Here is a 26,971-nt window from a genome sequence, read left to right on the forward strand (position 1 = left end):
GCTTCCCCACCTGCGAATATTGGTTTCACCTGCACCAATGAGGAGCTCTTTATCGGTCTTGACAAACTGACTAGTGGATCTCCCCTACCAAGTAATGTTATTGATGTCAATCCTTACAGATATGAGCCCCGAAGCTTACCAGCTTAGAGCCTCTCTTTTTTCTTTTACCGTAACTTATTATCTATAACTCCCTGAATTTTGCTATGTTCTAATGTGCATAATTGGAGCAAATAATCATTTCTCGTCTGACCCTTAATCAATAAGCTTTCTTTCTGATAATCAATAAGATTTTGCTTCCATCCTCCTCTCACAAGACTGTTGCTTTGCCTGCCACTGTAAAATAGATGTATGCTCGATGTTCTTGTATCTACGCATTAGTTACAAAGCCTTTGTCTTCTCTACGAGCTGAAAAGTTGTGTCTTCTGTGACTCTCTGAACTTATTCTCAAGTTCTATTCGTGTAATTAAATTTATCATGAAGGCATGGGAGACTTCTGGAATTTTTATGTCATGCGATAGAGTGAGCATCTAAAATGAAACAGTTAGGATTGATTTTGTTCTTAAATTTGTGTCTTCTAGGGTTTCGAGGCTTCAGTAGCTCAAACGATAACACTGATATTGAACGGCAAAACTTTCGAGATAATGTTCTCGAATTTTTTATTTAACGATATAACGTACTCCCAAGATTAATTGCTCAAATACGGCGAATTACACTGTGTTGGCAGTAGGTCGCCATGCCTTCCGGGCGACCTACGACATGGCAACTTCCCAGCATAGGTCGCCATGCGACATGGTAGGCCGCCATGCACGTTGGGCGACCTTGTCCTGCGCCCTGCTCCCCGCTGCATGCTCGTCTGCTCTCACTACATGCAGGCGACCTCTTCCGACGTGCATGACGACCTCTTCAGACGTGCATGGCGCATGCAAAGCTTCATCCTCTCACCACAGCTCGTAGCAAAGTTTCATCCTCTCACCACAGCTCGTAGCAAAGCTTCATCCTCTCGCCACAGCTCGTATAGAACACTTTTGTCGTGATTTCATTATTGCATGCATGAGGGAGACAGGGGTGAGGGAGGCAGAGCCACCTTTGTCTTGATTTCAGCAGAATCACGGAGGAGTTCGAGCCACTTGCATGGCGACATACAAGGTCACACCGAGTGTATGGCGACCTATGATCTCGTTTGGCTTGCATGGCGACCAATCCATGCACTGTATAATTCACACCATTTGAACAATTATTTCTTGGACAACATTATCACGTGAATTGTTTTTTTCACAGCAATATCTCTTGAGTTTTGCTGATATTGAACATAGCCTCTGGAAGCCAAAAGAGGAGGCCCGTGAAGTCTTCTCAAACTCGGATATTTTTGGTTGGACAACCACTCTTGAATACTACAATGGTCAAGTCCCTTATGAGCGTAAAACTAACTGGGTGATGCAAGTTTTCAGCATAACTCAGAAGAGACTGTGCGATGAAATGCAAAAAAAGGTACTCTACCAAACCGGAAGACGTACAAGCTTACAGTTTAACAACATGTTTGTTCTATTTCAGTTATCAACTCAACCTGCCAGTAATGACATGCAGCAGAACTTATTTAGTGCTAAAATCAACGCCGAAAATCATTTACCAGAACCTCCTGTTCTGGATACTAATAGCAGTACAAGAATTGGTTCATCGAGGGACCGTCAGTTATCTCAGTATCTGCATGTTTACTTTGGTCAGTTGATCTATTTGATTTCATTTTCCTTCTGGGATTATTTAGGACAATAAATCATACAAATCTTTCAACCTGATGGCTTTGACATCAAGATATCAACTTGGGCATTTAACATTGAAACAACTGAAGTCACCTAAAATATCAACAAGTTGCCTCTTGGCCATGAAATATCTGCTCTGATTAGGATTTAGGACTATCCTACTTTATAGTTTAGCTATACTTCTACTCTAGTTAGTCACAATGCAAATACTTGTGCTACGGTTAAGATAACTGGACTGGATGATTTTCAGAATATGGAAATCAAATGATTCGAGTCCTAGGATGATTTCCAAGATTGATAAGATAACAGTAGACAACTAGATCGAAAACCGTGAGCCACTTGTTAACACGAGGAATGTTGGGAGAGAATTTGAAGAGGATGATCAGTTTTTCTTATACCTGTCTACTTCTTTCAATAATTAAATTTTGCTGTTGTTCTGTTTGTCTATTTGAGGTGTAGCCATAATTTGTAGGTGAACAAGCATTATGAGACAGAAGTATTGGGTGTTGCAGAGAGACTTCTGATTCCGGAGCATCAAGGAGAAAACATAGTTGAAATGGATTTTTCTCGGTAGCTAAAATTGATTTATTTTCAGGAGGTGACTTTCTGGAATTGAAAGATCTCGACAACCCTACATCTTCTTCAAGCTCAGAAAATTCAAGTGCCATGAGCATTTCATCAGATGAAGGTTTCGATTCAATGGCTTTCTTGCAAGACCTTGATCAGGACCAAGTTTTCGAACGCAACGACACAGGTAAAAAGTTGAATGTCTCTGCATCCAACAGACTGGAAGAGGGGGTTATAGTTCCGGCCGCTTTAGGTATGCTCGTTGCATTCCATCTTTCTGATTTGTATCATATGAGATGTTCATACAATCTACTAACCCCGCCAGTCATTTTATGTACTATAATGCCTTGTACTGGTTGCTTAGCAGGAACTCTTTTTAGTATTCCGGGCAGCAATTCAGATAGTGAAGAATTCTTTAAACAACTGGTTTTATGTGCAATTCATCTTGTGGGAGTAGAAACCTCAACAAGGTCTCAAAGTATGAGAAAGGGAATCAAAGGGTTGAAGGTCCGTCATCGGTGAAGTCATCACCATCATCTGGTGAATCATCGTCACCCAGCGACAGCAGGTAGAAGGAAGAGAGATGGTTTTGGTAGAATGAAAGAACTTAGACAGAAATACTGCTGCTTCATGCCATTTTATACGTAGTTATTTGTAAAGATAGTAAATTAGTAATCACATGATTTGGTAGATAAATTATATTATCTCATCATAACCTAGCTCTTAACAAGCTAGTGAACACTCGTCATATTTTTGTGCAGATCGACGCTATGTTGTAGCCTTCTTCATCATCTTTGACTTTTGACAAAAACAAAGCATAATTAAATCTGTAGCGCACGATCGACGAGAAAGCACTTACACGATTACGTGGCGTTTTCCGGTTGGTCAATTTAGAGTCGTCGGGATCCATCGCGAACACCAACCAATAAACAAATACCAGTCTCTCTGACTGAGATAAAAGCACCGAGTTTTCATTTCCCTTTAAATTTGTTGCCTTTTCAAAATCACTGTTTTCCCTCCCCACAAAATTCCAATTTTTATCCCTACTTTCTCCCCCTCTCTTGCTTACGAAAACACTTCAGACCTATTAACCAATGCATCATCTTCCGATCCAATGCAATTTTGACCCTTAACGGTTCCCAAGTCCCATCGAGTTTTACCCCAGCCTGATTTGACTCACTGAGTTGGTTTGGTGGAAAATTATGCTGGAGGCAATGGAGGGTTCCGGCAATGGAGGTGGTTTCACACAATTACTGAGCTGCGGGGACAGTAGTGAAGAGGAACTCTCGGTGTTGCCTCGTCACACTAAGGTGGTTGTCACTGGGAATAACCGTACTAAATCGGTTCTCGTTGGTCTTCAAGGCGTGGTCAAGAAGGCTGTTGGACTTGGCGGGTGGCATTGGCTGGTAATTCTTTTGAATTTTCCAATTTCGATGGAAATGGGGTTTGGGTGGGTTTATCCGGCAATTGTTTTACTCTTTATTTCCTGAGTCTATAATGTGGATGTTTTTTCTTCAAGTTTTAAGTAAAATCAAATTTGATTTTGTTCAAAGCAGCGTGGATTCGATTTGATCTATTATCGAGTTTTAGTTTTACTTCGTTTATTTGTACTTTTTTTCCTCTTTGTGATCTTTGCATTGAATCTTTCTCTCTGAGCCAATTGCATGTCCTGTTGTATAAGATTTATTTTTGAATAAAACTGCAAATTTAGCTTTCCACTGTCTAAATTTGCTTGGATTTTGATACTTTCTAGTAAAAGTAATGGTCTTAATATTGCTCACGAGTTGCAAATTGAGGTATTGGATTTGGATTTTGATTGCATGTAAGTGTCTATCATTGGATCTGGCATTTTAAAGTATTTTAACGATGATTCATGATTTTTTTTGTGGGGTGGGGGGTCTTCTTTTTCTTGTACTTGGTGTTCGAAATCTGTTCTAAAGTCTTGATATTAAATTTTTAAATTAAATTTATTAGGCGTTGATCTTCATATTTGGTACTACATTTCTGGATTGCATAATTGGGTATTCTTGGGACTTTGTTGAGCTTGGTTTGAGAGTGTTTAAGAAACCCATATTTATTCTGAATTAGTATCAATCTCTCAATGTTTTTGCTTATCTCGAGCTTTTCGAAACTTGCAATTGTTTCTTCAAAAATTATATAGTTCTTTTCATTTGCCTTCTCTATCTATTATTTCTTGTCAAATATCCAAATCCACTTGTTGGATCATTTACTTTGTAGTTGATGGTTATTTGCGTTTGTCCAACTAATAAAATCACAGGTTCTTACAAATGGCATAGAAATAAAGCTACAGAGAAATGCCCTCAGCGTGATTGAAGCTCCCACTGGTAAAGAAGACTACGACCACCTCGAATTAGGGAACATGCAGTGCAATGGATCAGATATGAGTGAGCTCTCTTTTCCTCCTCATTTCAAATCTTGCAAATTCTGGAGAGGGTTATTCATTTTGAGTCTAAATTCACTTGTTTCTATGTTCTTTTTGGGCATACATGATTTTTTCTCTTAAATTTATCAGTACAAAAGTTGTTTTCTTTACTTGTGTTGACTTTGGGGTACTAATAAAATTTGTCCTGGAAGTGGTGTGCTATGGTGTTTAATGGCTTTTGATCTCTAATGATACTTAATTTTTGGATTAACAATTCCAATACTTCCTTTTGATATAGTGATTTGGATGATGATATTGTGTAGTGAAAAGTAGTTGAGGTTTGTACATGTAGGGAATATTGTGTCTTTACCTTTAACTTTCACTACTTCTAATCTAAAAGCTCCATTGTCTCATTTCTTTATCTTTTTATTGGTCCCTGCATGCTTTTTTTTCTCAATGTTGCTTGCTCCATCTCACTTTTCAGCATCTGAAGACACTCAAAAGTCCTACAGATCCAGGCATAGATCACATAAATCGAGGGGGTCTTCTCACAAGACTTTGAGCAGATCTCTTTCTTGTGACTCACAGTCCAAGAGTTCTGTTTCAACACCCCGCGGATCCACGGTATATGATTTCTAAAACGTTGTATTTATTTCTTGCATAGTTTTCGATATCACCAGTTGCTGGTATAGGTTAGCTATCTATTTTTGGCCTAATTAAGGTTTATTTTCATAATATCCGCTCTGTAGAAAGTTGATCTCAGCAAACTTGAGATGGCTGCTCTGTGGAGATATTGGCGACACTTCAATCTTGTAAGCTCCTCCCATTGAAACATTAAATAGAAATATAATTTACCAGCACGGCCTCGTGTGCAAGCATAACCGAAGAAAAACGAGTTAGAACGTCTCATTGCTTTTGCTATTTCTAGGTGGAGGCCATTCCCAATCCATCAAAAGAGCAACTAGTTGATATCGTCCAGAGGCATTTCATGGCACAGGTAACTTAACTGCGATAACTTCCCTTTGATTTTTTCTTCTTCCTTGTTTATGTATGGCAAGTAGTTCTCTATCTATTAAGCCAGTTGTATATTAAGTTTTTCACCTCCTTTTCGTATGAGATATCAGTTTCTGGAAAAAAAAAAGTTATGATAATGTGGCAAAATTACCTTCTGTTGGTGTAGCAAATGGATGAGCTGCAGGTGATCGCGGGATTTGTTCAGGCTGCAAAGAGATTGAAGATTGTTTGCAAATGACACAGGGGAGAATGTTGTGACCGGCTCTCAAACTCTAACATATACTTGCTATCGTAACGTTGTTCGTATTTGCTTGGTATTCGGTAGTGATATCTGTAACATATGTGTATCTCTTAGTTGGAGCTATAGAGGTTGAGTTCCATTATGGTAGAGTAGTTAATGCAGATATAATCCAAAACGACACCTCCAAGAAAGCTTCCTTTCCAAAGCTTGGTTGAATGTAGCTGTGACTTGTGGAAGTGGATTTCTTGAAATGTGTATATATATATATATATATTCACGGTTGCCTTTAGGTATCAATCCCTTAAGGAAAGAAGGTATCCGATGTGATCAGGACTCATGGTGGATGTGAGAAAGGTGCCATTATATCAAAACAATTACTGCATTTTCATTGACAAACCAGTGAAGAATTACATGGTTCATATAGCACTTGGTTGCTGAACCAAGAAGCAAACTTCCTAACAGACTTTGACAAATATAACCGTGTAACAACAACCTAACAAATTATGGTTCTGATTGTTTGCAACCCAGCATACACCATCAACTATGAGCTTAACTACAAGCTTCTTGAATCTTCTCCATGCACACCATGCAACATACCCTGGAGCTCGAGCAATGTTAGAGCATGATCATTGATGTTCACTAACTCATTATGCTAACATTCCCTCTACTTCTTTTGTTCTTCTGACCTTGAACACACTATTACAGCAAACTCTAAAAACTAATTACAACTAATTTTTAACAGTGGAAAACAGCATCTTTACAAGGAGAGGCCTTTTCTCGACTCCATAAAGTACTAGAAAATGGAGCCTTTTCTCAACTCCAAAATTTTCAAATAAAACTACAATTTATACGCAATACAATTTGATTTTTATATTTTAACCTCCTTACCCTGGTGTGATCAAACTCAACACGGATGGAGTTGTCAAGAAGCCTACGATGGAAGCGGCGAGTGGCGGTATCCTTCGAGACTCTGAGGGCACGTGATTATCAGGCTTTTCCCACAGTATTGGTCATTGCTCAATCCTACATGCTGAACTTTGGGCCCTCCTTAATGGTTTAAATATAGCATGGAATCAGGGTTACCGACAAGTTGGTGTTGAGATAGATTCTAGATAGCCACAAAGCAGTCAAGATTTTCTCGTCTCCTGCCCCTTCTTTGAGCCGACCCTTGTCTTTAGAATCTGCAGTATTCTCCAACATCACTGGATCGTTAGGATACTAGTCATAACTTAGATACTAGTCATTGAAATATAGCATTCAAGTACATGGATATTAATATTTTCAAATTTAATCCTTTTACTTCAACGGATTAAATAATACTGAATATCATAACTTAGATACTAGTCATTGCAGGAACAATACATATTTATCATTTTTATTACGCGGTTCGACATATGCACTTGCGTTACCATTTGTAGTCATCATATATTCTTTAAAAAAATCATTGAAAATCACAAAAAAAAATAAAATCTAAATCAAGTATAAACTATATTCGACTTTTACGAACATAGTACGAAAAAGAACAGAGTATGATAGTCTTTGCAATTTGCAGGGTACATGAAGTGACCTCTATAACTTTATTTGGTAAAATAAGATTTGGGGAAGCGAAGTTCGAAAGTATGGCAGAACATGAGCAAATATGGCTTCCTAGTTAAGCCAATGTACTTGCAACTTTCAAGTGAAAATGGCCTTCGGGGTTGTAAAAACGGGAAAGCTATACCCAAAAAGTGGGAAATAATCTCAATCAGTCACGAATTTGGGTCCCCTTGTCCATGTGCCAATGGAGCCCCCACTCTGAGCTGTATCCCTTCTTTTAAGCTCTAGTAGAGTAGACCAATGGAAACAAACGTGGTCTCAAACCACTTGCAGTTGCAGGCAGTACAAAAAGTGTAGGGGTTGCTGCTTTGGGTTTGGTCGGAAATAGGGAACCATTGAATTTCAGACGGGATGGCCCGGTCTTGTTTTCAATAATTTCATCTTCCTCTTTTCGGTTTTGGTTTGTGCATGACACACCAACGCCGGTGGTACCCATCCACCATTATTTCCATCCCAATCCCACCTAATGTTTCTCTTCTAATGAACCATGGGATGATTTATCTATTCCCGCGATTCTGTTTTCGATGTCTAATTATACAATTATTTTGTAGACACTTGAATCGTAACGTTGCGGTCCAAAATCAGGAGCCTATGAACCAATTATGGAGTCATGTTCACGACATGAAAATTCTAGGGGCGTAAATGAATCGAGTTTGAACGAACGAAGCTATATCCATGCTCAATTTTTTATTTTATATTTTTGAAGATGTTCATGTTCGGTTTATATTCATTTAAACTTTTAGTATCATATTTGTATTCGTTCGTTTAACGTTCGTTTAATGTAGGACAACCAACACTATATTTTTATCCTTTTATTTGCAAGCTAAAGCAAATTGGTGAAATTATGCCACTAGTCCTTAGTTTCCTTAGGCTTCGTAATTTGAACTCCAAAGTTTAACTTTTCTTCATTTTAGTCCATACTTTCACCGATATTTAAAATGTAAAAAATAAAAGAAAAATAATAACCGAATAAACTAGCTTGTTTGTGAACATAAATGAACCAAATATACCTCTATGAACAAACAAATTTTGTTTCTACTCATTTATTAAGTTTAGCAAACGAACATACACGAATGATTTATGAGCATGTTATTAAACGTTATGTTCATTTACGTCCCTAAAAAAATTCCCAAGGTGAGAGATAACCTAACATTCAAAGCTCAAAAGGGCAAAAGGCAGATTAAAAAGTGCATGAAAAATGTTCAGATCCGGGGAAACTGTATTCGCATCATACAACTTTTTAATCCATAAACACAAATAACATACTAAAAGTGGATTTCAGCATGGCATTTTATAAACGGAAATTAGATTCATACTTTGATTAATTTCTTTAATTTATAACAACTTGGACGCAAAAGAAACATTCTTAAATTCCATGCTTCGTCTTTTCAAATAAAGCTCTTAATTAGATCCATCCACGAGTTGATGGATTATGACATACCATCAGACTAATCAAATTTAATTGTTAAATACAGTATTAGTAAATCAATGTATAATATAATATTTAAAATAAATCCAAATGGATTTATTTTAAACATTTATATTATACATTGATATAGCATTATCTGATTCACATCTTTCAACCCTTATTAATGAAAATTAAAGAAACTTATAGGGAGAACTTATATGTTGAAAGAAGCCATGTATTTTCAACACCTAAAGATGGTGACTAAATTATTTTAGAATAAACTACATGTTTAGTGTTCAAACCGTTACTTTTATTCCGTTTTGGTCATCTAACTATTATTTTTTTTCCTTCAAAATTATACATAATGTTATGTTTTGGTTTGGTCACCCAATGCAAAAAAATTAAAAAATTATTAATGTGATATTTTTTTAATTTTTTTAATGATGACATGACATTATCTTACGGTGATACATTAACATCACCATTAACTTTTTAACAATGGGTGACCAAAATGAATTCTGATGATGATGCAGACGAAGTTCCTACAAATACGATATAATATGAACCTCCAACACACATGTATGAAGCTGACTATGATGCGATGTACGTGTCAAAATTTCCTAATATGCCTCATCTTGGAGACTATGAGAGGCATTCATCAATTAATGATGGTGATTTATATTGTGGAATGAAGTTCACATTAAGAAATGATGGCAATTAAGAATTACAATATTCGTAATTCAATTCACTCTAGAGTCGACCGATATACCACTGCAAAGTATGTCTATTATTGTGTCTAACGCGATAACGGTTGCAGTTGCATGGTTCTTATTTTAAAGACAAAGAAGACCGACATATGGGAACTAACAAAATACAATGAACATCATACATGTTGTTCACAGGGGATCAATCAGGACCATCGAAACTTGGACTCCAGCGTCATTTGCGAAGCCATCATGCCCTTGGTCAAAGCAAGCTCCCACGTACCTATTGCAGTGCTGATTTCTGCAATACAATTTTAATATGGGTACACTGTCTCCTACAAAAAAGCGTGGAAGGCAAAATAGAATGACATTATAAAATTACACAGTGAATTAGATTCATCTTACAACGAACTATCTAGTTGGTTTAACCTAGTTCAATGACTTAATCATGGGACAATAGTTGAGTTCGAAACTCGCCATGCCTACCACAATGATTGAGGTTTTCGATATCACTACTAATTTATCGTGTTTTTTGGACTTGCCCACAATGCATTAATGCAGTCAAATACTGTAAAACCGTTGTCCAAATTCATGGTACATTCTTGTATAGGAAATAAATCAAGTTTTATTATTGACAGTTGTCCAAGACGGTAATCGCAACATTCTTCCTATTGTCTTTGCCCTTGTTGAAGGAGAAGATACAGAGTCTTGGGCTTTTTTCCTAAGAAATCTACGGCTACATGTCATCACCCGAGACTGTGTTTGTATCATTTCAGATCGAGGAGCTGGTATCAAAGCATCAATGGAGTCTTTGGGTCCAATATGGAACCCCCTAAACGTCCAACATTGTCTTTATATTCGACATGTTGCTGCAAACTATCATGGCAGATATAAGAAGAACAATGAACGACAATTAATTATACGCATGGGTATGTTACATTTTTCCCAATTTCATTTCTCACTCATTTTCATTTTTTTATGCTAATTACTTTATTTTGTTTAGGTTACAAACTCTCACATCAAACGTTTGAGGATATGCTTCAAGAATTGCTTGGAAAAATTGAATATGTATATAATTACATCAATGAAATCAACAAAGAAAAGTGGACAAACGCATACGATGGTGGATATCGATATGGAAATATGACAACCAACTTGGCCGAGGCAATCAATTCAACCATAAAGGGCCTCTGTCATTTACCAGTGACTGCTTTGGCTAAAACGACGTACTTCCGTTTGCGTCAACTTTTTTCCAAGCTCTTACTTGGATACAAAACGGTCATGTTTATCACCCACGATTAGTAGCAGATCTGCAGCAAAAGGTTTCAACATCAAACAAGATGTCCGTAATAAGCTTTTCTCACACCCAATAATTATTTCGGGTCACAGAAATGCCACAACCCCTTCATGGGATTGAATCTAACTTTTTCAGAGTTAATCTATGGGAAAGATGTTATGATTGTGAGTTTTTCCAAGATTTGGAGCATCCATGCTCCCATATCATAACAGCTTGCTTATTTTCTCGTCAAGACTATAATTGTTATGTGGATCCCGTATACCAATTTTCTGAAGTATTCAAGGTATATGAATATGAGTTTTCCCCCATAGGTAATGACAAAGACCCAAATGCAATTCAGACTTGGCTTCCAATTATACCGAATCTGGACTTATTAAGGGAGGAAGGGCGTTCAAAATCCACTCGAATTCATTGTGATATGGATATTCGAGAGATGTCAAGACAAAACTTAAGATGTGACCATTGCATAAACCCTGACCATAATAGTAAAAATGTTTATCTCTTTTATTATCACGTAACTGTTGACCACCACTCATGTAATCATATCATCTTATGTTTCAACTTTGTTATTCCATTTCATTTTAGTTTCGATTAATGTGATTTCAACTTTTTTATTTCTTATATCTATGTATTTTTCCAATTAAATGTTTAACATTTATTTCTTACATTCTAACATACAACTAAAAACACAAACATCCAAATATACAACCAATTTTAAACTTCTTTAAAACCTTAAACCACTAAGAAAATAACCTAAACCACTAATCAAAACCCTAAAATCATCTTAAACTAAAACCTTAAATCTAAAACCACCGATTAAAGGAGGCGCGTGCTGTAGGACGCGCCATTCAAGGGAGGCGTGTTTCCTAGGACGCTTTTTAGGTGAGAGGCACGTTTCATGAGACGCGCCTTCTCCCCCCCCCACCAAAGGCACATTTCGTGCACATGCCTCCTTCTCTCTCCTGAAAAAGGATGTTAGATTGGGAAATAGTTAGAAACAAGTGTATGATAGGGTGAATTTTTTAAGGAAGATGATTTTTTTTGGGGTAAGAGCTTTATTTATAGGTTTCGATGTCATTTTCCTCTATAAGTTTGTTACTCAATCGTTGAATTAACAAAATCTTTTAATTTGTCATTTGTCCAATTAAGGGTTTTTTAAAATGACAAGTTGGATTAGTCACCTGATAAATAGATTTGACTATATTTTTTATAAGGTAGCTAAGTTGTATTGTATCCAAAGTAGGTCAGCTAACACATTTGAAGACAATGATAGTTCTTGTAACAATGTTGTAATAAACTCAAACTAAAATCTAAATAATGTTTAAGTCCTTGACAATCGGTTTGGAGTACACCAAACCCTAACAACCTTTCTTCTCATTCACTATTATTTTATACGACTATATGTCGTAGATAATTGTATTTTATTGATATATAATATATTAAATTGTAGGGTAAATTTGACGTGATAATGGTTTAGGGGAAAGTGTATGCACAGGGTGTTGAAAAGAAATATTTTTTTGATTACGATAGAATCAACATTATATTAAGAAAGACGGCTGGATCACCTAACATCTTTGGGAAGACGCTTAGAAGACACATCTTTTTCAGTCTGCATGTAGTCTAAACATCAATCTTAGCAGAGTACCAACCTAGAAAATATCGTGTCTTTCTAAAGACGTCAGGTGATCACATAATCTTTCCTCATGCACGGTTCATTTCATCTTAGTTGAGAAAATAATTTCTCCTACACTTTATATGAGCCTTTTTTTTTCCTCTCACCATATTATCTAAGGAATTGTATCTTATAGGACAAACGACCTTAGTGATAAATGAGAATGTTATTCTTTCTAAATATTTTGAGTACAAACAGTTACATTGCAAAATGCACACGTTGTTAATAACTATTTTTTAAAAATATATCACCTTATAATTATTCTAAAATATTATAAAATATAAATCTTTAATAATAATAATAATATATTATCATTTTTTCATGTGAGTCACGCGTCATTCAAATTACATAATTAAACACAAGGGATTTCTTTAGGCAGAGATCTTGGCCTTTTGCTTACCCTTTTACACAAAAATAGGAATCGTTTCTGAAACCAACATTGCTGTTCACGTAATGTCCCAAACTCTTAATAAAATTGTTTTCGATTAGCACTAATCTAGCGATATCGGTGATAAAGAAATTATTATTATTCTAAATGTCTCGGATTCGAGCATCATAAATACTAGAAGTGTGAGAATCAATTCAAATGATTTAGAGTTATTTTTAACATACACTACTTTGTACTTATCTCGAATTAATAAAAAATTAATTTCCAATTATGTGACATAAGAACCAAGGAAATTAAAAAAAGTTTGCTTTTTACTCTTTCAACGTTGAAAACCAAACAAAACCTAAAATGTATGCATTAGTTTGCTTGGTGTCTAATTAACCCATCCATCCCTTCCAAACCATTAGGTTATGTTCCAAAACCTAGTCACTCCTCCAAGTTATCCCAAATCCTCCATGGATTACAACCCTAATTAGCCCAAATTACCAGGGCACCCCAAATACTTTTTTTTCATCTAAAAAAGTCAAATAATAAAAGGAAATTATTTATATTTAGAATTTGGTTTTAATGGAATATAGAATATTGTCTAATCTCGAGTTTAATTATATATCTTATTTTGGTTTTTGTAAAATAAAATAAAAAACAATTATTAGTTTGAGGACATGAATTGTGGGAACAAAGTGTCGTATAAATAAATGACACAATTGTCATTGACAAAATTACATAACATGATATCCCTGAAATATTAATATTCAATTTAAATTGATTTATATTAGGGATGGGAATCAGTCAGGTCGGGTCAGATTTTTGGTCCACCCGACCCGACCCGAGAACAAAGGATTCCCATATGAGACCCGACCTGACCCGACTAAAATAAAATTTCACTCAACCCGACCTCGACCCGACATATAACTTAGAAACTCGATCCGACCCGAAATAATAATAAAAATATTATTTTCATTTTTAATTTGAAATATTACAAGCTTCGTTTCCTCGTTTAATGATCCCGTTAAAGTTTTTGGACCTTAATAAAAGCTATTTACTTATGTTCCAAGGAAACAAATTTTTAATAACTTATCCATTCAAAATTTTGCATTTATATTTGGGGGTGATATTACTGTGTAGACACGTAGCATAACATGTTTTCCATGTAAATTAAATATTTAGGGTGGACACTTTGGAAAATTAAATGTTGAATAGAACCTAAAATAGCTAAATTTGCACGAATCAAATATTTCGGTGGTTAAAGGAATCATTGTTATTCTAAAAGTTACGAGTTTAACCAACGACTGCAACATGGTCAATCTTTTATTGTCAAATGATTAAATGTACTCATAACAAATATTACTTTATAATCACCTTAGCTTAATAAAAAATTAAAATTAATTATTATATTTCAATGGTAAACAACCATAATACATTAAAATTAAAAAGATGGTTTAGATATTAATTTAAAAAAATTTTATTTATAAATTAAAATATATTAAATATTATACTAATAATAATATTAATAATAATAATAATAATAATAAATTTTTTTAGATAAATATTATCAACTTTTTATATTTAGTTTAGTCGCTTAATATCAACTTTTTATATTTAGTTTAGTCTTATATATATATATATATATATATATATATATATATATATATATATATATATAGTTGTACTCACCCAACCAACCTTTCGATTTTATGTTCATTATTTCTTCTATAATCTCCTTTACCCTCATTATCTCTTTCATCTATTCACTGTCACTATTTCTTCTCTATATGAAAACCCAGAGAAGGGAAAAAAGTGAGAGGAGAAATCGTTAGAAATCTCGTCCTTTTTAGCAGCACTGTTTTGAGAACACCTGATTTCCTGTTCAGAAGGACAAAGTGGAAGATATTTAGATCCCATTATTTTTAAATTTATACACAGATTTTCGCTTGGGCCAAGCTCTGCAACTTTTGGGTTTTTCTTGGAAGTATCTTTTTTGGAGGAGAATGTGGAGAGAAGAGCTATTTTTCTGGGTTCTAAAACCGATTGACGAATCAATACGGATTTGATGGAATTATAAGAGTGGATGCTTTACTTTTGGATATTTCATGGAGCTTATAATACGTTTTGGTTCAAGGAGCTTAACCAGATTTGATTTTAAGCTTCGATTTGCTGCTGTTTTATTGGAGGTAAAGCTTCCGTTTCACTGTATTTTTTTTTCTTAAAAGAGAAAACAATTCTCAGACCGTTTGAATTGCATAAAATGGTTGGGATGGCTGTGGGTTTAATTGCAGAAATAAACCAGGTTGCAGAACTCCTGGGTTCGCTGAGAAAATTAGTTCGAAAAGGATCAGATATTTCGAAAGTTGCTGTTTAGTAAACTTTTTTCTTTCTTTCTTGTCTGCTTAAAGATGTGATTCATTTGGGTACTTCATAGTTTTACCTATATTTATTAATTTTACTTTTTGCAACGGTTTTTTGGGGGTTCTTCCCTTTTTGGAAGCTGTTCACTAAGGATTTGCTTGTTGGATAAAACTGTGAACTTGAATTAGCTCTTGAGATTTTGAAAGTTATCTGGGATTCTTATATCTACAGTATTAATCGTTCCCCAATTTTATTACTTTCGAATTATTTGAAGTTTATTTATTTATTGTGTGGTGGTGGGTGAACGCCACATCAGATGGCTGAATTTGGGTTCACGATTTGCAAAAAATAATCTTGGTGCTGGTATTAGCCATTGTTTTTTTTTCAGATTTATTGATGCATAGAGTTTTACTTTGCCTTTTTTGTTTTAATTTATAATTCCGGGGTTTAGGGTTTGTGCAATTCCCTTTAAAGCTGGAGCTTTTTTCTTATGTGTACTGCAGGTTTTATTGTTATTGTTATGGTTTGAAGCTGCTACAGCCAAGTTCCGAGACCACGATGATTTGCAGTGGGAAGGCCAAGAAAGAGGCAGTACGGAAAACATTGCTTCACATTCATGTATTCATGACCAGATAGTTGAACAGAGGAGGCGGCCGGGACTCAAGGTTTATTCGGTTACCCCCCAAGTTTATGAGCATTCTGGTATCTCAAATCATGTACATCACAATGGAAGGTCATTGCTTGGGATTCCCGAGTTGCTTGGGCATCCAAAGGATGCTAAACAACCTATAAGAATATTTTTGAATTATGATGCTGTTGGCCACTCACAGGATAGAGATTGTCGAAAAGTTGGTGACATTGTGAAGGTGGGTGCTCTTGTGTCCATGGTTATCTCTTTAACATTGTAGTTCTGGTCATGATTGTGAGTCTAATTGAGGGTATTTGCTATTTGCTATTTTCTTTTTTTGTTTTTCTGTTGTTTCCGGATTTTATTTTACCAGCTTGGGGAGCCTCCTCTGAGTTCTCCGCCTGGCACACCCTCCTCCTGCAATCCTCATGGTGAGCCTCCAATCTATGGTGACTGTTGGTATAATTGCACTTTGGATGATATATCTGGGGAGGACAAACGTCGCCGCCTCCGCAAGGTTTGAACCTATACATTCTACAAATGAATCTTTTGTTGAGTTAGGATTAAGTGAACGTTAACTTTTCTATGAAATTTAATGAAGGCTCTAGGGCAGACAGCTGATTGGTTCAAGAGAGCATTGGCTGTAGAGCCTGTAAGAGGAAATTTGAGATTGAGTGGATATTCTGCATGTGGACAAGATGGAGGCGTCCAGCTACCACGTGAATATGTTGAAGGTATGCCATTGTTGTTTCATAACTTTGCTTAGATTCCATTTTCGTCTTCATGTTGGCCTCTAAGGGTATTTTCCTGTTAGATTCATCCTTTTATAACCATGATCTTTATCTATCTTTTCATGCAGATGGTGTTGCCGATGCAGACTTGGTTCTTCTTGTGACTACAAGACCTACCACTGGCAACACTTTGGCATGGGCGGTAGCATGTGAACGTGATCAATGGGGCCGTGCAATTGCTGGTAATTGCTTGTTTTCTCATCTCTAAAGTGTCAAATATGTTGCTTCTGTGTGCAGTAGAAATCTAAAATAAAAGAAACAATGTACTTCCGTTTTGTAGGTCATGTGAATGTTGCTCCTCGACATTTAACAGCGGAAGCAAAGACTTTACTTTCAGCTACTCTTATCCATGAGGTTTGATGATGTTAATTGTACAAATTTGGGAGAGTATGGAAGGATAATTTTCCTAAACACCATTGTTGTTTTAATCCAGGTTATGCATGTTCTTGGCTTTGACCCACATGCTTTTGCACATTTTAGGGATGAGAGAAAAAGGAGGCGCAGTCAGGTAATTGCATGGCTTGATTGTGAATATGGACATCAAATCAATTTTCATGACAAGTTTTGGATTCTAAAGTAAAAGCTCAAATCTGCATCACTTGTTCGTTGCTTTTGAAATCAGACTTCACTTGAACTTCTAATATTTTGTGATTTGAACACAAACAAATGCTTTTGACACTGAATCTTATGTCTTGTTGCTTTCAATATGAAAATCTTATGTTGCTTATTTGTCATATATGTGCTTCATGGAAAGTGTTAGAACCTCACTATCCCATGGTTATCACTTTGTGCATTTGCAGGTGACTGTACAGACCATGGATGAAAAGCTTGGGAGGATGGTAACTCGTGTGGTGCTTCCACGTGTTATCATGCATTCACAACATCATTATGGGGTATTGTTAATTCCTTTTTTGTTTGCTTTAGATTACTGAAAAAAGTGAAAGATAAAATTGAACAAGTTATTGATGATTGTTTAATCAACAGGCGTTCTCAGAAAATTTTACAGGCTTAGAGCTAGAAGATGGGGGAGGACGTGGCACATCAGGTATTCAAGTTTGGCATAGTTGTTATTACCTCTCCCCTTTCAATTTTGAGCCATTGGTTGTGGATTACTCATGGAAGTTATCTCAAAATAGAATACTCAATATGGTTCTTAACAGATGATGCAGCTGTTTAGCCATATGGTCCTTAATGTTTTGAGTGATGACTTGGCTGCAGGATCTCACTGGGAGAAACGGCTTTTGATGAATGAGATAATGACGGGATCTGTGGATACAAGATCAGTAGTTTCAAAAATGACTTTGGCATTGTTGGAAGATAGTGGATGGTATCAAGCTAACTATAGCATGGCAGATCGTCTTGATTGGGGTCGCAACCAAGGAACAGATTTTGTCACTTCTCCTTGCAATCTCTGGAAGGGGGCATATCATTGCAATACAACCAATTTTTCTGGCTGTACATATAACAGGGAAGCAGAGGGTTACTGTCCTATCGTAAGTTATAGTGGGGACCTCCCACAATGGGCTCAGTATTTTCCTCAGGCTAACAAGGGTATGTTATTGTTTGCAACTTGAATTCCTTATCCATGGGGATTGAAAACCAGTGAATTAACATTTGAAAATGTTAAGTTACAGTTATAGCCAATCTGTTTTCAGTTTTGGTTATACATGTTCCTATTGTAATACTTGTGTTCTGCATGCAACTTGCCGTTTTGAGTCCATGACCTTTGTTATTGACTTTTACAGGTGGTCAGTCCTCGCTGGCTGATTATTGCGCATACTTTGTGGCATACTCTGATGGATCATGTACGGACATTAATAGTGCAAGGGCCCCAGACAGGATGTTAGGTGAAGTGAGAGGGAGTAACTCGAGGTGAGCTTTGACCAAAAAGAACTTTACTGGGGCTCTGTTTAAAATTTTCTTTTTAACTTAAATATGGTTAGGACTCTCGAGGCAATTGCTGATGAATTATCTTTTAACGATTACATAGGTGCATGGCTTCATCGTTAGTGCGTATGGGTTTTGTGCGCGGTTCTGTTACCCAAGGAAATGGTTGTTACCAGCACAGATGTGTAAATAACTCATTAGAGGTACAGATAGGTGCTTGCTAAGCAAAGATTTTTATTTTACAAAGCAAAGGTTTGCTATGATCTATTTCCTGCATGGACTGGCTAACTGAACTAATACCTTTTGTTTATAACAGTAAAAGATAAAGCTGGCAAAGAATCATTGAATGTTAAGTTCTTTCCCTCCTACACCTTGTACTTAATTTTGTTAATAATTGTTCTTTTAGGTTGCTGTAGATGGTATCTGGAAAGTGTGTCCTAAATCTGGTGGACCAGTTCAGTTCCCTGGTTTTAATGGTAATTTCAATCGACTGACTTTCCAGTCAATATAATCTATCTATTTGCACTAATTTCTTGTGATGTTTTATCTGCAGGTGAACTGATTTGTCCTGCTTACCACGAACTCTGTAGCACTGCCTCTGTTTCTGTGTCTGGCCAATGTGCAAATTCTTGCAATTTTAACGGTCACTGTGTCAATGGAAAGTGTCATTGCTTTCTGGGATTTCATGGTCACGATTGTAGTAAAAGTGAGTTCCACACCTCAGTTTCATTATTTAGTTAAGATAAAGCATGGTATGTGTATTCTCTTCCAAGCTAATCCTGTTAAATAAAGTAATGTTATTTTTCTGGCCTCTGTTATATAATTTTCAGGATCTTGCCCCAGCAATTGCAATGGGCATGGAAAGTGCCTTGCAAATGGGGTCTGTGAATGTGATAATGGTCATGCTGGCATTGACTGCTCCACTGGTAATGCGTTGTTTAACTATAGATACTCATTTTCTATCCTTTTTAGTAGTTTTTTGTATCTTGTGGATTAAAAGTTGAGAGGTTTCTATATTAGTATTGCCTTTTCCAGCATTGTTAAGCATGCACGGGCGAGTTATGATATTTTTATTATTCCTTCTTTCTTCAAGAGAAACAAAATGAAGCACTGAGTGCTGTTTAAATATACTAAGACATTGATTGGTACCTCTCTAGGTTTTCATTTCATTATTGAAGCCATTTCACGCTGTGTATGTAAAGGATAAAATGCAGTCAAGTGATACCATATTTCCTGTGTGTGTTTCCTAATTCTTACCATTTTACTTGGAATTATATGCCAGCTGTTTGCAATGAACAATGCAGCCTCCACGGTGGTGTCTGTGACAATGGAATTTGTGAGTTCCGCTGCTCTGACTATGCGGGCTACACATGCCAGAATAGCTCTACACTTCTCTCGAGTCTTTCAGTATGCAAGGATGTGTTGCAGAGGGAATTGTCTGGGCAACACTGTGCACCTAGCGGGCAAGTATATTACAGCAGTTAGAAGAAGTTGTTGTCATGCCCAATTACCACCGTCTATTCCCAAGTGGTGCGCGAAAGTTGTTTAATAATGTATTCGGGAGTGGCTATTGCGATGCAGCTGCCAAGCGACTGGCTTGCTGGGTAAAGTAGCTCACCCTGGCAATTCTATTTCCAAGAATTTGTTTTTCATTAGTTATCTCCATTTTGGTTTGGGTTGTCACTTATTCCTTTCCTTACCAGATTTCGATCCAAAAATGTGATAACGACTGGGATAACAGACTGCGGGTATGCCATTCGGCATGTCAGTCATATAATCTAGCATGCAGAGCATCACTTGACTGCTCGGACCAAACTCTCTTTAGTAGCGAAGAGGAAGGTGACGGCCAGTGCACGGGCTTTGGCGAGACAAAGCTTTCCTGGTATAATCGCTTTCGATATAGTTTCTTTTCAAGAAATACAGCTTTGAAAGGATTGTCTGTAAAATATAGGCACTATTAGCATCATCCGCGGCTGCCCGTTTCCCCTTCTTTTCTAGGGTTCAGAGTAGGAAAGGTGGCACTTAATGCAGTGCCCTAGGTATAGAGTTTGACCCCAAATTCAATTAGAAAATTGGGGCATGATTAGGCTTCCCAATTAAAAGCTTCATGTAGAGAAATTGAAAAAATGTAAAAAAAAAAAAAAACCCAAAAACAAAGAAGCTCTGTGTTCCATGTTTGGCCGAAGGCCTTGAAAGTAAAGGCAAAGTCCCATGTTTTTTCTGTATTTATTTATGATTCGCTTCTTTAACGGTTAATGGTAATACTTATTCATGCTCATCTTCTTATAGTTCAACCATGTAGCATGGACAAAATTTTCATATTTTTGACATTTTTGGGACCAACAAGACACCATTTGGTTGCAACAGTAGGCAAGTTTAGTGTAATATAATACTTCCAACATGTGAAAGATGGGTCTGAAAAGCTGCTACTATTACAAGATAGTCCTTACCCCACTGGTAACTGCTACCAAGTAAAAGTCAGTTCATTTAGCAAATTTGCACATCCAACAAGCGATGTTGGTTTTAAAAAGCTTAAAGCGCCTAGGGTCCTAGACGCGGAAGCACTAAGCGAAAGCGCTCGCTTTATACCCACGAAACGTTAGAAAGGCCGAAATTTACAAAAAAAATACAGAATATTTATAAATTAACTTATAAATACTTAAATATCAAAGTGTCAATGCATATATTCAAAATTTATAAGTACTTAAACACCAAAATATAATTCTCAATTTACTTATAAGTTATAAACACTTAAATACTTATATATCGTTAACCATACGGTTATACGAGCATATTAATTTCAAAAGATGGTCTACACCAAAAATAGTCTAAAGTGAGATGAACAAAAGTATTTTTCTAAACCCTCAATTTCTTATAACTAAAAATCCTCTAAATCGTCATCGTCATCAACTCGGACAACACCATCTCCTTCATCACTAGACACTCCAATATCTTCTTCCATCTCATCTTCATCAATTAAGCATCTACGAGATGGTCTACTAGAGATAGGATTATGAGAAGGAGATTTTCCTTTATCATTTCTCAATGGTCAGCAGTAGTTGATGAAGTGCAGCAGCAGCGTGATTCGAGTGAGATGAGAGGAAGATGATGATCAAAACTTGAGTCGTGAGTCAAGAGTCATGAGCGTGAGGCGACAGAGGCACAGGCATGGAAGATGATTGCTCTCTGTGAATTTTTTACCGCTCAACCTCAATCGTTCTCTGTAAATTCTTCGATTACCGCCTATTTCAATCGCATTTTTTACCCTAGCCCGCCTAAACTAAAAGCCGATCTAAGCCTGATAATCTAATAGCCCGCTAAACCCTAAACAAGTCCAAAAATCATATCTGCTAAAGCCCAGAATCGTATCTTCTGAACTCGCGATTAAGCGCCGATTAGCGCTTTGCTAAAAGCGTTGCAAAAGCGCCGATTACTACCGCTTAATGAATTCGCAGTGCTTTTGCTATGCTGAAGCGCCAGGGGCCTCGCTCGAGTCGCTTAACGCTTTAATCGCGTTTAAGCGGCGCTTTTTTAAACACAACAAGCGATGACCTTCTTCATGTAACGCTTATCCATTATTCTGTCATTTCCAAATGTATTCGAAGAAGTCGATACTGCAAGTTTAGAGCCTTCTGAAATTATATTTTACTTGTTAGATTAGGTGTGTTTGCAAGTGTAACCCCCAGAATATGCGGGTAACCCGATCCATCTGGGTTGTCACATTAGGGTCACCGGAGCGACCCACCGTAAAAATAGCGGAAAATTTAAAACTTTTTATCATAACATGTAAACTTATAAAATAATATATCAATATTAAAAAATAAAACAAATTTTTAGACTCGTATATAAAACAAAATACAATTACATGCCCCCTAATCACAGGTACCATTCTCTGGAAGCAACGTCGGAAGAACTCTCATACTGATGAAGATAGTTGCACTGGTACAATTCTTTTAACCTGCAATGTTGAGTAATAAAGTGAGCTTTGGAAAGCTAAATAATACAGAACTACTAAATGATGTTGAAGAACGTGCAGATACAAATAAACATACATTTCCTTATTGGTTCAGATATCTACAGATTTTTAGGCTGAGCTGAGGTCCATTGATATCGCAGGTAGTAACAGATAGTATTCATTTTAGATGGAAATATTTCGGATGTCTAGCTTCAGGTGATCATAATAGGTTTTCTAGTTGTTCCCAAAAAATCATGCAACTTTTCAGATCTTTTTAAAACACACACACACACACACACACACACACACACACACACACACACACACACACACACACATATATATATATATATATATATATATATACTCCCATCCGTCAAGTCCAAAATGTGTAGGTTTCTCAGAACCATACACCCACTGTCAAGTCCAGTAAGGCCCTGAGCACACAGCTGAGGAGCCTCCAAGTATACTTCCTCCAACATTACCCCCCAAATAAAACATGTTCCGTCCGTAAACGAATATATCAAAAATCAAAACATAATCCATGTCAAGTATCATCAGAATCCAGGTCAAGTATTCGATCAGAATCCAGGTCAAGTATCCGATCAGAATCCAGGTCATGTATTTTAATAGAAATCAAATCGGAAATCAGGTAAAATATCCAGGTGATTAGGGAACACACCAGAGTTTACAGAAATTATTCAGATGTACTGAATAATCTTAGCAGGTAGAGAAACATGAATCTTCAGTATACCGATAGGATATCGAAATTTAGAATCATTATAGGAAGAGTTCAATAACTAACGAAATCATCAGTTATTCAGAATATGACTTGGGCTGATAAGGAAGAAATGGAGATTCAGGACATTTACAGTCTATGTCGATTGATCGCATTATTGAACAACTCTTAGATGAATAGTTCCCAGAATTAATACTTATCGACTGGTCATTTCGTTGTCCTTCTAGGGTATTTAGACTTTAATACCAAAAATTCTTATCCATAGATCATCTTCGGAATCATCACTGAATAAATCTTCCAATGTCTTTATTTTATTTTTACGCTTCCACTATATCATGAAATACTGACGTGCTTGATTTGTAGTTCATGATCCAGAAGAACAGTACATCGTGTATGTTCATTAACGTTTTCAGACTCATCCAAATCACTTATTAAAATCTTAGTCATTGAGGTTACTTATTTCACTTAGTAGTCAAATCCATTCCAGTTATTTCAGAGTTTTCCAGATTAATTTGGACGTCTCTAAATTTCGGATACATATTGTACTTCTGTTCAGTTCGGTCTTCGTGGTTGATTTGTCAAACAAATATCCAATTCTTAGTGCTTAACGCAATCTAGAGTTGAGCTGAGCTGAATACTTCCAAAAATTATCATCGAGCCAAACTTGAATAGACAAACACGCATTCAAGTAATATTTATGCCGTTCAGGTATTGACATATCATTAAGGTTGATCGGCTCACTTAAGCTGTGTTTCATAACTTTTAAAGGTAGTCCAATACCTATGCTTATTTGGATTCCTTAATTAATCCAAGACATTTACTTAATATAGGCCATAAGGGTATTTTTGTAATTTTGGTGTTTTGTTTTATTCTATTCATTTCATTGCTCGAGGATATCCAATCATTTCTGAGCTTGGTGATATTCTTGAGTCATTTTGGTCATTTTACAGATCTACGATATTTCAATCTTTTCCTTCCATCCGGTCTTATGATTTAATTCCAATTTATCATCTATTTCAGTCCATTCGAACAATTCTGATAAAAGAGCACCCTCCGATAAATTGTTCTTTAGGTATTTACTCATAACTCGGATATTTTTGGGTCAAATGTCTTCTCAGATTTTACAAACGAAATATCAGGAATTTTCTGCACTAAGTCAAGATCTTAAAAATCAAATCTGTACTTAATCGAGTTAAGTATGAATTCTCAAAGTACTTTCTCATTCAGGGTCAACTCGGACTATTTTACCTCACAATGACATTTTTGTAATTTCTTAACCAGATAATTTCAGTATTTACTCTTAACAAAAATAAATATAATTTAGAGATCCTATGGTTAATTTCTTTTCGAAACATTCTCAAATCTTGAAATGATTCCTCAACCGACTTCTAGTATCGTGCATAAACCCTTCTGGGGTTAAAAACTGATTAACCAAATTTTCCAAGCAAAGCTAGCATTTCTTATGCACATCTGTAAATTTATCAGATCAATATGCCTTTTTAGAGTTATTAACCAACTTCCAAGGACAATTTTTGTCATCCTACAACATAAGGGTATTCTCGTAATTTTATCCTATCAGAATATTGTCATGATTTCTCATCCAAATACCTTTAATGAAATAAATTATATGATACAAATCTAATCTGATTCCTTTATCACTAAACACAAAATTTGTAATTTTAATTAAACAATTCCCCAGTTTCTTATAAAAGTTATCTAAACCATAATCAATTACTAAACCTTTTTACCATATTCATATCAAATATAGAAATTAATCAACTCCACAAAAGTGACCAACATTATTTTATTCATGCACTTACCAATATAAACATGTTCCATAAAGCATAAGGAGGTAGTAAAGTATTACCTCGATTTCCGTGCAATACTAATCGACCATAAAAATTCCATTCGAACACCTTTTATCTTTAACTCAACTTCCAATAATTCCTCAGATACATATCAACATAAATTATATTAAAAACTGCGCTTAATTGCGATAAATGGATCGAATCAGGTGATAAATCAGTCAAAAACAGCTTACCGGATTCGAATTTGGCGAAACGGACTTCGGATTCGGGTTAGCACGTCGAAAGCATAAAATATGACTTTTCAAAAATTTAGAATTTTCGGTCAAAATCAAAGTCAACGGGTTTGACTGGCGATTTCGAAGCCTTCGGGTCCGAATTTAGAAAAACAGACTGCGGAATCGGATTTGGAACGTCGAAAAATGTTAGGAAAGGTGTACTCGATCAAAATCAAAGGTCGTTTAATGCCCGATCAAAGCTGGTCAAAGTTTTGGTCAACTATGGTCAACGGTCAACAGTCGACCATTTTACACAAATATCACCATATCAGAAATTAATTACCAAATTAACCATATTCTGTAAATATTTACTAAACTAACACCCAAATTTTACACAAATAGCATCCAAACATAAATTAATTAGAAAATTATCACCCAGACAATGCCGACTCTCGGGCGTGGCGCGTGAACAGTACTACGGTGTCGGAAAATTCTCGAAAAAAATTTCTAAAAATTATTTTAAGCGATTTTGAGGCACTTACAAAGCTCGGTTCACAATTTTGAATGGCGGAGAGCTCGATTCCAAAACGTTGAAAACTTTGACCGCTTCACCTCCTCACGCGCCGCCGCCGACTGAGACAAGGAGGACACCGGCAGACTCGGAATGGCACAAGGAACACGATTGTGAGGGAGGTGTCGAAAAAGGATGGCCGGATCGTTGTGAATCGACGAAAAACCAACGGAAATCAAGTTATTACCGACGATACTTCCGACTGAAATTAACGACGAACGACGATGATTCATGACGAAAGATTTGAGGGATTTTGTTTTTCGGTCGACAACGAACACGATGGTAGTTTCGGTTTGTCGATCGGAGGTCGGACGACGAGTAGAACGGAGTTGAAAGGAGGGTTGAGGAGAAGAGGAAAACTGAGAAATATGCGCAGAAAACATACGAGAATGGGTTTATAATTCATTCTAAAAGAAAAATGGGTAAAGTGTGATTTTAGCCACTGAATTTTCTGTACTTCTTAAAATGGTCTGCCAACTTTATAATTTTATAATTTAATCCTCAATTTTCTTCCAAAATATCAATTAAATCCATCACTTTATGATTTCTAAAATTCAGCCCCTAAATTAGGGTGTTACAGCAAGTTTATCTGGAAAGACAATTAATGATTTCCATGTGTGATTCCTAATGTCATCACTTATTACTGTTGTTTTAGCTGCTTCTAAATGTTGTTGTTGTTGGAATGAATTCTTGGCTTGATTTTCCTCAAATGATTTGGTTGCATTAGGCATGTAGGTTGACTCAGGAGGCTTAAGATTTTATCATTAAAAACTTACATCACTTTTAAAAGAGTGAATCAAAGCTAATAATCTCAAAGCCTATACAGAACCATCTTTATTTCTTCCTCTGGATTTTCTAGCCATGAAATCCTCAAGGTAAACAAAAATATATTCTCAATCTTATGGTAAATCAAATAATCACTAGAATTTACACTCAAGCTTGAAAATTTTGTTTATATCAGCTGTGATAAACCAGTAAAAAAAAGAAGAAGGTGAAATCACAAC

At 36.1% G+C, this 26,971-nt stretch overlaps 2 protein-coding genes and 1 pseudogene across 2 annotated transcripts; all 3 read left to right on the forward strand.

Moving 5' to 3' along the window:
• Positions 1–1,871: 1,871 nt before the first annotated feature.
• Positions 1,872–2,846, forward strand: LOC120169042. Its single transcript, XM_039177269.1, has 2 exons — positions 1,872–2,577; positions 2,692–2,846. The coding sequence occupies exons 1-2, from the start codon at positions 2,424–2,426 to the stop codon at positions 2,844–2,846; spliced, it is 309 nt and encodes a 102-aa protein (XP_039033200.1). The 5' UTR covers positions 1,872–2,423.
• A 502-nt stretch (positions 2,847–3,348) lies between these two features.
• On the forward strand, positions 3,349–6,001 carry LOC120169118. Its single transcript, XM_039177338.1, has 6 exons — positions 3,349–3,730; positions 4,603–4,729; positions 5,192–5,331; positions 5,457–5,519; positions 5,636–5,704; positions 5,888–6,001. Exons 1-6 carry the CDS (start codon positions 3,527–3,529, stop codon positions 5,957–5,959), a joined length of 675 nt encoding a protein of 224 aa, XP_039033269.1. The 5' UTR covers positions 3,349–3,526; the 3' UTR covers positions 5,960–6,001.
• Positions 6,002–14,735: 8,734 nt separating this feature from the next.
• Positions 14,736–20,904, forward strand: LOC120169032 (annotated as a pseudogene).
• The last annotated feature ends 6,067 nt before the right edge of the window (positions 20,905–26,971 follow it).

This window comes from Hibiscus syriacus, unplaced genomic scaffold, assembly GCF_006381635.1.
Source record: "Hibiscus syriacus cultivar Baekdansim isolate YM2019G1 unplaced genomic scaffold, ASM638163v2 tig00111745_pilon, whole genome shotgun sequence".
NCBI classification, from domain to species: Eukaryota; Viridiplantae; Streptophyta; class Magnoliopsida; order Malvales; family Malvaceae; genus Hibiscus; species Hibiscus syriacus.